The sequence below is a fragment of the Heloderma suspectum genome, chromosome 6 (assembly GCF_057233095.1).
Source record: "Heloderma suspectum isolate Gila_16-S chromosome 6, 16-S_ref, whole genome shotgun sequence".
NCBI lineage: Eukaryota > Metazoa > Chordata > Lepidosauria > Squamata > Helodermatidae > Heloderma > Heloderma suspectum.
In genome coordinates this window covers 42,957,501-42,973,631 of record NC_139463.1, presented here as the reverse complement: position 1 = coordinate 42,973,631, position 16,131 = coordinate 42,957,501, and the positions used below count along the sequence as shown (strand labels likewise).

Here is a 16,131-nt window from a genome sequence, read left to right as displayed (position 1 = left end):
CTGTTGCTGGCCTTATCCTCCATGAATTTGGCTAAACTCTTTCTAAAGCCATCCAAATTGGTGGGCATCACTACATCTTGGGTAGCAAATTCCATAGTTTAACTACATGCGGTGTGAAGAAGTAATGCCATTTATCTGTTCTGAATCTCCCACTATTCACCTTCATGAGATGACCCCATTAGGTTCAAGTATTTGGAGGAAGGGAGAAAAGGTTTTCCCCAGAAAGGTAAGGATTATTTAGCCTCCCTTGCGAGCAAGGGTGGCATATAGATAGATAGACAGACAGACAGACAGACAGACAGACTGACCGACAGAATGCTCAATATTGCAGTGAATCTGGTTGTCAGGATTGGCATCAGGGATCAGCACCACAGGGCAGTTGCTGATGGCCTGAGATTTCAGCAGGGACCACTGCCTACCCTGCCACTGACCCAAAATGCTGGCTATTGCTGTCTGGGTCTGGTGCTCCTCTCAGTGCTGAAGCCTGCGTGGCTGTGGCTTGTACCCACTATTTTAATTTCCCCACAGTTCCCCAACATGGAACTGTGTCACATGGTGTCACATGGCCACAGCAGGGGCCTTGTGGGGGGATTATTTATTTATTTATTTATTTATTGCATTTATATCCCGCCTTTTTTCCTCTTGCAAGGAACCCAAGGCGGCTTACATTATCCTCCTCCTCCTCTCAATTTTATCCTCACAACAACCCTGTGCAAAGTTACGCAGCTGTCAGACTTGGATACACTGTGCCCCCCCCCCCATCGGAGTGAAGCCACACACGCCAGCACCGCTAGGCAAGGCCCCTGTCATGGTGCACTCGTATATCTTCCTGAGGGAGGGGTCTGTCCATTTCATTCCCCCGAGGGGCCATTCCCCTTGGGGGGAGCTGCTCCACAGCAGTGGGGATGGGCAGATGTATAACTCTGTCCCTTGAACTACTCCCCCTTAGAGATGTCAGAGAATTCCGCCATGGATCTCGGTGAGGCCAAATGCCAGTGCATTCAGCCCCCCAAAATCTGTGGCGGAATGGCCTGCCCCCCCGCCCCCCCCCGCAGATCCTCCCCGGGATGAGACTTACCTGGGGCGGATCTTCCGGGCGGCAGCGGCTCTGGCGAAGGCGGCGGCCAGTCTTCCGACCGGCTGCCACCACCGCCATTTCCAGGCTTGTGAAAAAAAGAAAAAAAAAGATGTGATAGGCTATGTAAAGATTTACGTAGCCTATCATGGTTGGGGGTGGGTTTTAAAAAAAAAACAACGCGTACACAAATGGTGGCGGCTACAGCCACCGCCATTTGCGTTCCTTCTTTTTACTGTCTTAATCTACGTAAATATTTACGTAGACTATGAAGGCGAAAATCAAGGGGAACGTAAATAGCATAGGTAAAAAGAAGGAACGCAAATGGCGGCGGCCGTAGCCGCCACCATTTGCGTACGCGTTGTTGTTGTTTTTTACCCAGAGCCCTCCGTGGCCGGAAATCCAGCTGCGGACAGCTCTGGCCTGGCCGGGCCGGGCCTGGCCGGCTGCTCCGCAGAGCTGCCGCGGAGCACAGCCAGCCGTTCAAGGATTCCGGGGGGAGGAATGGAGTGCCTCCCGCCCCGGCCAGGATTCCGGGGGGAGGGACGGAATGCCTCCCCCCCCACCATCAACATAATCCACGAAAGGTAAGTCACTTTCTTACATCCCTACTCCCCCCTGGTTTCAAACTGTGTGGAGTGCAAAGCTGTGCACTGGTGAGGGATGTCTGCCACCTAGTGACCAAAGACAGTGTTACAAGATTCAAGCACCAGACACATTTAAGTTAATTAACATTTATTAATGCAGTTTTATCCCCACCCCCAAGAGAGACACCCCTGGAGTCCATTTAGTATGCATGCCAAGTTTCAGGTGTATAGATTTCTGTTGGGAGGTTGTCCCCGCTGCCTTCTGAAATCCTCAGGTAGCCAGAATCAACATGCAGACAATAGGGCTCTTTTCCAAGGCTTTATTCCCATTCAACCTAATGATGCTTACAGATGCTAATTGCTTGATCCTACGAGTGAGACTTAAGAGAGCTGCCTACTCGGGGGTTCTAACCTTAGGAATAAGTTGATCTCCATTTGGAGGGGAAGGCAGGAAACCTCTGAATTTATGAGCTAGGAGGAGAGAGTCCACCCCTTTCCTGTGGGGCATCGGGGCGCTGCTGTTGCTGTTGCGCCAAGCAGGCTGAGCGCCTCCTCTCAGCACCCGCCATCTCCTGCTTGATGTTGCCCCGGCACCTAGCATCCAGAAACTGCTGTTGTGCCTCCCTCTCCCTGCCAGGGTCACTGTCACTCTCAGGAATGTGTTCCGGGAGGGGCTCCCGCCCTGGCTGCTCCTCTGAACAGCGTGTGTGTTCCTCTCCCGCGGTTTCTGTCTCTTCCTCAGAATCAGAACTGCTTTGGGGCTTTCTGGGCTCCGATCCAACCCTGACAATTTCATGGTCCTGGTTCTATGATGCTGCCACACCCACACATTTCCTCTTTTATTATTCATAGATACATACAACATGCAGGCCATCCTATAACTGAAGTTCTCTGGGTGGCTTGCAGAGATTAAAACAGGCCAGGGCCAAATTCGACCTGCCTGAGGTCCAAGTCTGGCTCTCTGGGGTTCCTCAGATGATCCTGCCCATCTCCTGGCCCCACCCGCTTTTCCTTGACCTCAGTGGTTTCCTGGCTTTCACAGGTTTTCCCATTATTGGAGGAAAGAGCTTTTTGCTGAAATTTTTGACATTTTGGCCCTGACCCTTTGGCCTCACCCACTGCTGGAATGTGGGCTGAGAGAAGTCCAACACCCCTTAGTGGCACTTTATACAGAATGAGAGGGCAGATCTCTGCCCCAAGGATCTTACATTCTAAAAATGGGCACAGGGGAAACAACAGAGGGAGGGGAGGGTAATAGACGCTGCTGTACACAGGGGAATAATATTTGAGTTATTTATATTTACTCTTAGTTACAACAGGGGCAGCCTTCCCCAACTTAGAGTCCCCCTGATATTTTGGACTACAGATTCCATAATCCCTGATCATTGGACATGCTGGCTGGGGCTGATGGGAGTTGTGGGCCAAAACAACCAGAAGGCACCAGATTATGGAAGCTGGCAATTGGGTATTGGGTCCGGGGGGTTGTGTAAGACTGTTGAGCCCACCTCTGTCCTGAAGCTGGCTGTGCATAGCTGAGATGTGCCGCCTGGTCAGAGGTCTCACATGTTGCAGCCTCAATGACCCACTTTGGTTCTGGGATATGAAACTGCTGTAATTTCTAAGGATGGTGATCAGTATGAATGCAGCTTCTTTCCAGGAGGAGGAAGCCAAGATAGCCATCTCAGCTTCCTTAACGCTGCCGCTAAAAGCTAGCGAAAGCCCTGCAGGTTTCAATTTATCAATTTGTTCCCGTACACAGCCCACAGCTTCCAGTTGCATTAGGCACCTTTCCAGAATATTTCATTTATTCCTTGACTTGAAAAGATGGTGATTGCTCTGGCTAATACAGCCAGTGCCAGGCCTCTGTGTCATGATTGCTTCCATGTCCAGCACATCATCGTGGTGAGCTTGACAGTAATGTCTTCTGAGATCCTCTTAGGAGTCGTGTTTTTTGCTCACCTTTTGGTAATAAACTTGGAGGAGAACTACCTCCAGGGTGGATGCAGATACCCTCGGCCTGCCTCTTTGAAGGAAGAGGTGCCTTTAACATACAAAGCGGTCTTATGTCAGCACAAACTATTAATCCATCTAGTTCAGTATTGTTGCGGGATTGGGGGTTTGGATAGGAGAGAGTTATTGGAGTCAGAGAACTTGAAACTTCCTTAATAGTCAGTGGCAAAGCCTGCTAGGCACACCCTTTCGTAGGGAAATTGCAGGAAGTAAATGGCCCACAATGATTAGGGGGTGTCTCCATGACAATGGAAGGAGAAGCGAATGGTGGCTTACCCAGATTTTTCAAGGAACCGGCTTTGGTCCGCACAGGGCTCTACGAGCAAGTGCACCACACCATTCTAAGTCGCTTCAAGGAACATACTTCCAGGTGGGGTGGGGGGACTGGAATAAATGTCATCAGACTGGCAGGGGCCACTCAAACAATAAGAGAGTCTCCTCTCCTCCCCACGTCCAGACTCTGCCTCCCTTTCTCCTTCCCCTGAAGCTCCTGTAATGTGAAGGAGCGAAGCTTCACATGAATTACTTCCTTATAGCAACAAATCAAACAGTAAAGAAACTCATCATCAATATTTAGGGAACAAGCCTCTTTGACCACAATGGGAGTTACTTTTGAGGAGACCTCTGCTTCTCCAGCCTATGTCCGATTCCACCAATTTAAAAAAAATGTCTTTCCCTTTAAAACCGCATTAGCAAACCCCCCTATCTCACTATCGCGCATTTGCCAGCAATTCCTATACCCCCGATCTCACTATCTCACTATTGCACAATAATGAGATGCGGGGTGCAGGAATTGCTGGTAAATATGAGATGGTGAGATGGGGGTATAGGTACTGCCGACAAAACTGCTATTTTGCTTTAATGCGTTACTTTTTTTAAAAAGTTAGGGGCTGCCCAGAGCACACCTATACTTTATGGGGATGGCCACCAGAGTTTGATGGTAGGCAAAGTGAAGTGAATGCCATGAGGTAGCTCAGAACTCTGATGGCCAGCCATGAAATGGTGGAAATATCCAGGAAACACAAGCAGGGAAAACACTGGGGAAACACCCTTGACTGGGTCAATGAGGTCTCAGCCAGGTGACAGACACACCCCTGAGCAGGGAAATAATGCTGGAGTAAATGTGGAGGGTGATGTATACCACAACAGAAGTGCAGACAAGCCAAATTAAGGAAAACAATCAGACTAAAAGTAGTCTCAGAAAAATCGTTTTTTTGGTGTGAAACTCCAGGGTGGCTGCGAGATGGTCATGATGTCATGTGCCCCGAATGACCTCTGAATGCAGCAACCTCGCAGTAAATTGCTTGTGGAGACACCCCCCAGGAAATAGGAAGACACCCCTCTGGTAGGCAGGAGCCATTTTAGCAAAGGCATCACTTAATCTCTTCCACCGTTGCCAGTGGAGGATGGTGTAGCAAGATTTTTTTGGAGGGGTAGCCATGTGAGTCTGTTGTAGCAAAACCAACAAAGAGTCTAGTGGTAACTTAAAGACTACAGACTTATTATGGCATAAACGTTCATGGACTGCAGTCCATTTAGATGCATATAATGTTGTCCTGAGATACAGGTATACATGCATGTATCTGCGGTGTGTGTTAACAGTAAGGTCAGAGGGAAATTAAATGCAGAGGATGATATTTATGTTATTAACAGCTGCCATTCAAGCAGGATCTGTGTGTGAAAGAGAAACAATATAAAGTGCAGTGCTGAGTGAGACAGGGAGAGGGAACTTTAAGCTCTGGAGAATGCCTTTTGGCGGCTGCCTCTCTCTGGGGATCTGACGTTAGACTGTTTAAAATTGTCTTTCTCCACCTATGCTATGCCCAAATATTTCTTAATAAATATTTCAAAGCGCCTTAAGGGTGCTTCCAAATGAGGCTTTTTTAAATGCAGTCACCCTGCCTCAAAACCAGAACTTTATTTGGGGGTGGGGGTCCAGATGACATCATCTTCTATTTGTAACCCTCTTGTGCTTTCTCACCACTTCTTAAGGAGGAAAAAAATTGGGCTGGCCAAATGTGGTTTCTGGGCCTGAGGTTCTACACCCCTGTTTTAACTTAGAAGTGAGCAGTGAGTTGGCCAAGTTTGCTGATGACACCAAATTATTTAGGGTGGTTAAAACAAAAAGAGATTGTGAACAGATCCAAAAGGTTTGCTCCAAACTGGGAGAATGGGCATCAAAATGGCAAAAGAAGTTCAATGTAAGCAAGTGTAAAGTGATGGACGTTGGGGCAAAAAAAAAACACCAGTTCATGTATACGCTATACTCAGCTAGCAGTGACTGACTAAGAAAGAGATCTTGGGGTGGTTGTGGACAGCTTGATGAAAATGTGGACCTGGTGTGGGGCTGCTGCGAAAAAGGTAAATTCCATGTTAGGCATAATTAGGAAAAGAATCAAAAATAAAACTGCCAATATCATATTCCCCATATATAAATCTATTGTGCAACCACACTTGAAATACTGTCTACTGCACCTAAAAAGTTCTGGTCACTGCACCTAAAAAAAGATTATTGTAGAGTTAGAAAAGGAACAGAAAAGGGCAACTAAAATGATCAAGGAGCTGAAGCAACTCTGCTATGAGGAAATGTTACAATGTCTGGGACTGTTTAACTTAGAGAAAAGGCGAGTAAGGGGAGATATGAAATTATTCATAGCGTCGAGAAAGTGGATAGGGAGACATTTTTCTCTCTCTCGTAATACTAGAACCCGGGGTCATCCCATCAAGCGGAATGGTGGGAGATTCGGTGCAGACAATAAGTAAGGACTTCTTCACGCGGTGCATAGTTAAACTATGGAATCCGCTGCCACAAAACGCAGCAATGGCCACCTCTTTGGATGGCTTTAAAAGGGATTAGCCAAATTCATGGGGGATACGGCTATCAATGGCTAGTAGCCCTGATGTCTATACGCTACCTCCAGCATACGATACCAGCAGTATACCACCTGCTCTGGAACATGAGCAGGTGGGTGCTATTGTACTCATGTCCTCCTTGTGGGTTGGCCACTGTGTAAACAGAGTGCTGGACTAGATGGACCCTTCGTCTGATCCAGCAGGGCTTTTCTTATGTTCCTAACTGGAGATGCAGGGATTGAACCTGGGACCTTGTGCTTTCAAATCAGGCGCTCCACCACTGAGCTAAGTTCCCTGGAGAAGCACTTTGGTTAATTTCTAAATGGAAAGATGTGGGTCTTCTTGGGGCTACCCAGAAGCCTTGCTTTCTCCCACTAACCGTGCCAGACTGTGTGCTGTGTGCTAAGGAGATAACAAGGAAGCATGAGGATTAACTATATTTCCATACATTTGATTGGCTGTGCATAATTAATTTTGTTTCCATGACTGAACTTGTCAGTCATTGCAATTTTAGTAGCAACAAACAGGAGGAAGGAGACAGCAGGGGAAAGAGACAGGGACACATTTGCAATCCGTTCTCTGAAAACATGAGGGCTAGGAGCCTGCTTTTTAAAAATTAAATTGAAGTCCTCAACATGCAGAATTTCACACCAGATACAGAATTTCCTCTGCCAAGGCTTGAAGATATGGAATATGTACAGTTCTGGGTCTGTATGTACGGAGGGTACCTATAATGGTTCAAAAGCAAGAGCTGGTGCTTCTGCGTTCCCAGGTCTGATAATGATATAGCCATATGACACTTGCCAGAACAGGGGTGCAGAACCTCAGGTCCAGGGGCCAAATATGGCCCTCTGGGGATTCTCAGTAAGAGCGGGTATGTTGGCCCTGACCCTTTTGCCTTTGGACCCACCCACCACTGGAATGCAGGTCCCGAGAGCTTCTCCAAAATGGAATTTGGCCCGTGGGGTGCAAGAGGCTCCACATCCCTGCTCTGGAGGATAATTGATGTTTTCCTACTAGGGATAACCTGTAGCAGCACAGGAGTCTTCATTTCTCTTTCTCCATCTGTCTCTGTAGAACTAGTGACCAAGTCAGATAAGCCTCGGAGCCCAGTGATAACGTTTTCTCCAGGCTGTACCATTCCAGGCTGCAGGTGAATAGTTCCACATTGCAATGCTCCCACGTAGGCTGCCTTTACATTAAAAAAAAATCCTGCAGACCTCCCGCTGTGGAGCCTTTCCACGTTTACAGCGAGCTCCCAGATGGCGACCACGTGATTGCTGAGAGGGGAAGGTTTTAATTTTCAAGGCTCCCTAGAACTCATTGAAACAGCGCCATCTAGTGGCTGTTTCAATAGCGCAACAATCTGACATATTTTAATGCTTCATTATTTCTGGATCTATTTAACATGGAATAACCAGGAAATACCTCTGGATGTGCCCTGCAGGTTGACGACATCATGAAAATGACCTGCAAACTTCCATGAGTGAGCAATCTCAATAGCAGGATAAAACCTCGGTGTGAAGAAACCCCTTGTGTGTCAAGAAGAAGACTAGGTCAACGTGCTCCTTTTAAAAGCCCAGGAATTTTGATTCATGGGAAGGGAGTTCTCATGTGTGCAAACCCCTGCCTGCAGCTTGAAGGAGTACAGTCCAAGAAAAGCGTTTTATCCCTTGGTTCTGATGACCAAATAAATTGTTCCTCAGAGTAGCACTGTGGGAGGAAAGGGGGTGCTGTCAGAGGCTAGAACAGCCTTCCCCAACCAGGTGCCCTCCAGATGTGTTGGACTACAACTCTCAGCATCCCTAGCCAGCATTGTTGGGAGCTGTAGTCCAACACACCTAGGGGGAACATGATTAGGGCAGGTTGGACTATACATTTGTTTTTTAGTGGGACATAGCCCAGAAGTTGCATTAAAAGGCTGTCTGGATGCTGTGCCGAGGGCAATGAAATGTCAGCACAGGGACACCACATTCTGCTCCAAGAAATGCTGCATTCTGCAACCTTAAATGATGCGACTGTGCTTTTTGTTGTTGTTGTTGTTGTTCCTTTATTTCAAATCACTTCCTCAGCAATTTTACCCTTCTGCATAATTTACTCTGCATTGCTACACAAAAAGGCTGTGTCTAAATGCAGACGTGATGGCTTCAACAGCAGGTCAGCTTTCTGTCTCCGCACTACCTGTTTTCCTTAACATCCAGCCTCATGAAGAATTCTGGAGAATAAGCTTGCTGACTATGGTGTGACATTTTGATTGGTCCTCATAAAATTATTTATCTACTGTGGATTTTGGAACATTTCTCATAAGGCTCCAATGCCCCAGCTGCTGAACCCTGGAATTCTGACCTAGCGGCCACTCTGAGATTTCACTCACACTTTTTCAGGTATACTTTTACAACCATGAGGGCTAGAAATGTGGTTTCAAACACACACACACACACACACACACAAAGCTGTAGTTGGGTCCTGGAATTGAAAATGGCTTCTGTGGCTAAGAGAGAGAATGGTCTTTCTGAAGAGCAGTCTGCCTGAAGAGGCAAGCAGGCAACCAAGGAAAAGCAAGAAAGAGTCTGGGGCAGGGTTGTGTCTAGGTCAGATCACGCATCTACCCTGCAAGCCGACTGCCTTCCAGTCATGGGGAATTCTGGGACTTGTGCTGCGAAGACCGGGGCGCCTTTTCACTGTCCTCCTTTCCTGCCGTTCTCCCATGGTCCGATTGCACCTTTGCCTTTTCCACCCTGGGGCATATCACGCTTGTGGTCAAGGTCCAACCTCACGTGTCCTGTATGAGATAAAAGTGGGATACGTGTGGTCAGACCTAGCCCACAAGCCCTGTATTCTCACACACAACTGAGCAAGGCCTCTCTCCTTACCATCTGGTCATCATCGGCATCAGCACCACCCTCGATTCCATCTTCCTCCTCTTCTTCTTCCTCCTCACCGCCGCCAGAGAACAAGCATTTGCATCTTTCATCTGTCACGTGCCACTTCAGATGCCCGGTAGGAAAGAGACCTCGGGCTGCCTTGGGATGCCTGCACCTAGCGAAAAGGAAATGAGACTCCACGCATGACGGTGGGGTGGGGGACCTGTGGTTACTCGCAGGGGGCTGGATGCTTTAAGGCAGGGAGATTCTGTGGCTGTTCCAAAAAACGGTGTTTGGGGATCAGTAGGGACTAGGGGCCTGCAGCCAAAGAGTTGGCTGGTAGTTTCAAATCAATATGTGAACTTCAGCCTTCCTCCACTCTGCAGCTCTTGTCCGTGTGCATCTTCTCCAATATTCTCCTTCTGTCTGCCAGTTTCTTCTTGGTTCTCTCTCCTGGGCTTCCCCTCATTCTACTGTGCCATTTTCTCTCCCAACCTGCCTTTTTTTTTAGCATGCACCCCCCCCCCCCCACAGGCTTACCTTAACCTGCTGACTTCTCAGCAGATTTCTCTTCTGCTTCCTCCTTTCCCAGGCATACAGTAGACATGAGAGGCTTGGTATTTTGGATGCTATTTGGAAGTGACTGAGTGATTCAGTCCTACTTACCTCTGAGTAGACATGCAAAAGCCTTGTCTTGCTTTCTTCCGAGTATTTATTTATTTAATTGATTGATTTATACCCCACCTTTCCACCCAAAAATGGCACTTAAGGCGGCTTACATTTTTTTAAAAATAGATTAAAACAATAGAACACATTAAAATACAATAAAAACATAACAGTTACAGAATAAAAACAGCATATCCACTTACAGATAGAGTTGTCTGTCAGAGGGAAGTCCAGCCCTTTTGGGGACCAACAGGTCCCTGTGATGGAACCAGGTCGGCTTGCATTTGTGAGCCAAGCTGCCCAATAGCTCCTGAAACCCAGGAACTTTTCTTGCACAAAATGGCAGCGGCAGCAGGAGTTCCCGCCACTGCCATCTGCCGCTGCCATGCGCAAACCCCTCACACCCAGGAGGGGGAGAAGCAGCCATTTGCGCACAATGGCAGGGCAACTGTGTGCAAAATAGAGGATGGGAGGGGAGCGGTGCTCGCCTCTCATCTTCCTGCCCCCTGCCATGCCACTGTGCAAAGGCGGAAAATTTGCCAGCTGGCCCAACTCACCATAGGCCACGTCAGACCAGCTGGCGGATGGTTGGGTTGGAGTCCAGGAAGCTGAGCTGGTGAAAACTTGCCAAGCTCCGTCCTTAAATGGATTTCTCCAACATCTCTACTTACAGGCCAAAGGCCTTCTTGAATAACGCGGTCTTTGCTTGCCGGAGGAAGGGAAGCAGAGAGAGAGTGAACTAGCCTCCCTCGGGAGGGAGTTCCAGAGCCTAGGAACAGCCACCAAAAAGGCCCTCTCTCACATCACCAGCAAATGTGCCTCTGATGGCGGCGTTCTCTAAAGAAGGGCCTCTCCAGAAGTTCTTAAGGACCGGGCAGGCTTGTGTGGGAGAAAGCAGCCTGCCAGGTAGCCTGATCCCAAGCCGTATAGGGCTTTATAACCAGCACTTTGAATTTTGCCCAGAAACAGACCAGTAGTCAGTGAAGCCATTGTAACAAGGGAGTTACACGCTCCCTGTAACCAGCCCCGGTTAACAGTTGTGCTGCAGCATTCTAGACCAGATGAAGTTTCTGGACAGTTTTTTAAGGCAGCCCCACATAGCTTGTGTTACAGTAGTCCAAACAGGATCTAACTAAGCATGTGTGACTGTGGCCAGATCAGACAAATCAGATCACATCATTCTGAGTAGATTTAAAATGGTAATAATCACATTTGGCTCTCCCTACTCTACCTTTGCCCCCCGCCCACCGCCGCCCATAGAATGTGCCCCGAAACCTTTCCCAGTTTGCTATTTGGCCCTTGGGCTGAAAAAGATTCCTCACCCCTGCTTTAGAGAAATGAAACAAGTCAGGCCTCTGGTTTTATCTCTGTGTCCACGTATTTGTCCATCATATCTCTGTGCTGTCAGGGTGGGTCATTTGCTTGTCACTAAACATGGTGTCTAAAATTTGGACCATCACAGATATAACCACAAGGACTAGAAAGGCACTTCAAAACCCATGAAAGCTGGAGTCCTCCAGTTTCTAACAGGAATGTGTACAGTCTGCAGTATAAAGCCTCTATTTGTTTCCAAGTCCTGTTAGTAGTTTAAATAAAGAAACAAACATAAGGCTACGAACATCTAGCAGGGGTGGGCAACTTGCGGCCTTGTTGGACTTCAGTGTCCATGCTCGCTCACCACTGGCTGTGCTGGCAAGGGCTGATGGGAGTTGCAGTCCAACAACACCTGGAGGGCCACAAGTTGCCCCTGCCTTTAAGGAACGTTCATACAAACTTCCTCCTCCAGACATATAACCAACACATGGAGGGGGTAACGGGAGCATGCCCATTGGCTCCACTCCAATCTCCGTGTGTCCAACAGAACATCTGAAAGGAGAGTTTAAACTTGTATAGTGGTTCCCATAGGCTTTCCTTGAAATGCAGATGTTGGAGGGTGGCTCCCACTGTTCTCTCTATGCATCAGCAATTCGCATAAAGGGGACTCTTGTGAACACCTCTCCTGAACAGATTTCAGTAACAGTGTGTGTGTGTGTGTGTGTGTGTGTGTGTACCATTTCCATATACAGTCAGGGCCAGAAATACTGGAGCAAGGATAACTGTTTTGGCAGTTGGCCTCTGTACACCACCACATTGAAGTTGAAAGGAAACACCCAGATGGGAACGAAGTCACGACTTTCAGCTGTAATTCAAGGGGCTTGACAAAAGTGGGGCACTAACCATTCATGAAGGATAGCCTTCATACACCCCCCCCCCCCAATCGTTGGTGGCTCAAAAGTAATGGAACGAATGGCTGACAAGCCGCTGCATGGTCAGGTGTGGCCTGTTTCCTGGGTATCCCCTGACCAATCAAGCAGATAAAAGGCCTGGAGGTGGTTCTGAGTGTTACATTTGCATTTGGTAGTGTTCACTGGAACTCCCAACATGAGGTCCTAAGAGGTGTCTATGCAAGTGAAGGAGGCCATCATTAGGCTGAGGAAACCAAATAAACCCATCAGAGACATAGCAAAAACAGTGGGAGTGGCCAACACAACAGTTTGGAACATCCTGAAAAAGAAGGAATTAACTGGCAAGCTCAGCAACAGCAAAAGGCCTGGCAGACCACGGAAGACAACTAAAGTGGATGACCACAGAATTCTGCTAATGGTGAAGAGGAACCCTTTCACAACATCTAGCCAGGTCAAGAACGCTCTTGCGGAGGTAGGCATGTCACTGTCAACATCTACAGTCAAGAGACGGCTTTATGAATGTAAATACAGAGGCTTCACAACAAGGTGCAAATCACTGGTAACGCTCAAGAACAGAAAGGCCAGATCAGCCTTTGCCAGCAAACACCTAAAAAAGCCTGCCCAGTTCTGGAATAAGATTCTTTGGACTGATGAAACTAAGATTAACTTGTACCAGAATGATGGGAAGAGAAAAGTAAGGAAAGGAACAGCTCATGATCCAAAGCATACCACATCATCTGTCAAATATGTTATGGCATGGACATGTATGGCTGCCAACGGAGCCGGGTCACTGGTGTTTATTGATGACCTGACTGCTGATAAAAGCAGCAGGATGAATTCTGAAGTGTATAGGACTATACTTTCTGCTCAGATTCAGCTGAATGCTGCCAAACTGATAGGATACCGCTTCATATTGCAGATGGATAATGACCCCAAACATACAGCAAAAGATACCCAAGAGTTTCTCAAGGCAAAGAAGTGGGATGTTCTTCAATGGCCAAGTCAGTCACTTGCTTTTCACTTACTGAAGACAGGACTGAAGGCAGAAAGACCCACAAACAAGCAGCAGCTGAAGGCAGCTGCAGTAAAGTCCTGGCAAAGCATCTCGAGGGAGGAAATTCAGCATTTGGTCATGTCCATGGGTTCCAGACTTCAGGCAGTCATTGACTGCAAAGGATTTTCATCCAGGTATTAAAGGCGATCCCTAAGTTTGAAATGATGTTGGTTTGTTCCATTACTTATGAGCCACCAACGATGAGTGTGTGTGTTTGCCACTGGCTGTACTTCCTGAATGGTTAGTGCCCCACTTTTGTCCACCCCCTTGAATTACAGCTGAAAGTCCTGACTTCGCTCCCATGTGGGTGTGTTTTCTTTCAACTTCAATGTGGTGGTGTACAGAGACCAACTGCCAAAACAGTTATCCTTGTTCCAATATTTCTGGCCCTGACTGTATGTCTGATTTTATATATATTCATAATGTCAGGAAGTCCTTCAAAATTCTATATTCAAAATTAGTCCTCACAAAACTAATGTGTGTGTGTTTCAATGTATATTTATTAAAGGTTAGACAGTTCTATACATCTTAAATATTTCTTGAGAAGGGCAGCAAAAGGAAACTTGGAAACGTTATTAACGCCACTGCCAGGAGTCTTTTAAAAGTCGGTGGAATCAGTATCCAAAAAAGAAAAGTCGGGAACCATCCCTATGGGATTCCTGCTACACAGAATTCATAGGATTTACAGTGGGCAGCAGTTGAGAGTAAATGCAGTGGACAAGATTAAAGGACATTATATAAAAAAACTGTTCTTCTCTATGATGAGGTAATGAATAAAGGACAAACAATTAAAAAAAACATGCCTGCAGACTTGTCAGTTGCTGTCCTTCCCTCATTCTTACACATTCATACATCAACTTTCCATGGTGTTCCAAACTTACATTAACTAATTGCTATTCCTTGATATTTCAGGATTCCTCCGTTCATAGGCAACTGTAATTCCAAAACTAAAAAATGGGTTTTGGGGGGGCCCTTGGGCAAGGCACCCATCATAGCCCCCGTCCCTCAGTAAGTCTGCCTTCTCACCACCACTGTCACCCGCTGCTCTTGCTCTTGCTCCTCCTCCTCTTCCTCATCATCACTCCCACTTGCTTGCTTGTCAGAGAGCAAGGAGGCTGAGGCATCCGATGCTCCTCCTTCTCACCACCACTGCCTTTGTTGGGGCCAGAGCAAGAGCCGGGGGGAAAAAATGCAACAGTGAAGAGGAGGAGCAAGTCCAGGGGGCTCTTGTCAGCGGGCCCCTGCTGGAGCGTTGGCCCTTGGCAGGTGCCCAACCATGCCTGTCCTTGACGCCGGCCCTGTATAGACAGGAAGACAGCAAAGAGATCACACACAGCTCGCCTTTCTCTCTCTCCTACACAAGCAAGGCACCATTGCACACCTTGAAGAAGCTTATGCCGTGCATGTAATGCCGGTGTCCCCATCCAACTCTTTTGGCTGAGCAACTTAGCACGTCCCAGTTGAATCTGCTGCAAGGCAGGGCCAGCTAACAGCCCTGGTCTGATGGACTCTCTCCTCTTTCCAGAATGGGCTGAATGCTTTGCACCTGGCCTCCAAGGAGGGGCACGTGAAGATGGTGGCTGAGCTGCTGCACAAGGAAATCGTACTGGAAACTACCACCAAGGTAAGGCCCAAACCAGCTGCGGTGGGAATGGCAGCCTGTGAAATTGGGGATGGGGGAGGAGTAAGGCAGCCTGGAGCCAACAAGAAGAGCTCCCCTGATTTCAGAGGCCAGCAACTGAGTCTGACCTGGGCCGAAACCCTTTATTGGGTGTGAGGGCATGTCAGGGAGTATCACCTGGCCCATGCAGGTCTATTGGTGCAAAAATGCTCTCTCGGCTGGTGTAATTGGTCTCCCTGCAGTTCCCTCCTTTGGCCAGAGGTGGGTGGTGGCACTGAAGCTAAATCCCCTCATCTCCAGATGTTTTCAACTTCAACTCCCAGAAGCCCCTGTCAGCATGGCCAAGGATCAGGAGTGCTGGGAGCTGGTCCAAAAATCTGGAGATCTGCTTTCTGCCCACTGTCGCCACTTCCAGTGAAAGAGCTCACCTGGTGGGGGCTTCGATTATGCAGACCAGCTCTTAAACCAGTTTGAAAGTGGTTAAAGAGTCAATCACAGCTTTCCCCAAAGAACCCCAGAACTGTAGTTTTATGTGGGTGCTAAGAATTCTTCATTAGGGGCCATTTAGCCAAAACAGACATTCCGGATGTTAAAAGCCCCCCTGCCCACCTCTCACACAAGTGTCCCCGTCCAGATTAGGGTCCCTGTGCCTACTCTAGAGTAAAACTTTAAAAAATTAAAAAGCGTAGCTGCTAGACGCGGATTTAAAATCACGTCTGTTTTGGCCCACAAAGCTACAATTCCTGTGTTAAGATCAGGGAATGCCACAAACACTGGGTGGAGTACCAGCGGCCACTGGGAATACCAGAGGTGATGGGAGAGGAAGGGAACAGAAGAAGCAGACGCTTGGATGGCCAATCAGGGGATGGTTTAGTAGGCCTGAGTGGGTCCTCAGGCCTCAGTCAGTGAACAGGGTTTGGGGGCTGAGATACAACAACGCACAGAGGACGTGACAGTGGCCTGTTGTATCGCCTCTGGCAAGTTCCAGGTTGGAGGAGGCCCGTGGCAACGTGTCCTCTGGTGGCCCCCTCACTGTCAGGGTGGACACTAAGCCCATAGAATCCCAGAGTAGTTCTGATGCTGAGGAAGAGCAGCCGCTCCTGGGAGAGGAGCGCGCTCATCTTTCCCAGGGCCAACAGCTGGCAGGGATTCCTCCCACCAGCATTCCTAGCATAG

General features: G+C 48.1%; 1 protein-coding gene across 6 annotated transcripts in view; it reads left to right on the top strand.

Moving 5' to 3' along the window:
* ANK1 (ankyrin 1) overlaps nucleotides 1–16,131 on the top strand; it is a 144,822-nt gene that overhangs the window by 38,480 nt on the left and 90,211 nt on the right. For all 6 annotated transcript variants that reach the window (XR_014783747.1, XM_084804070.1, XM_084804069.1 and 3 more), the window contains exon 3: nucleotides 14,860–14,958. Coding sequence is in view for 5 of the 6 variants with exons in the window: in XM_084804070.1 (XP_084660196.1) it covers nucleotides 14,860–14,958 (99 nt within the window). In the remaining variant the exon portion in view is untranslated. The remainder of the gene's footprint in view (nucleotides 1–14,859; nucleotides 14,959–16,131) is intronic.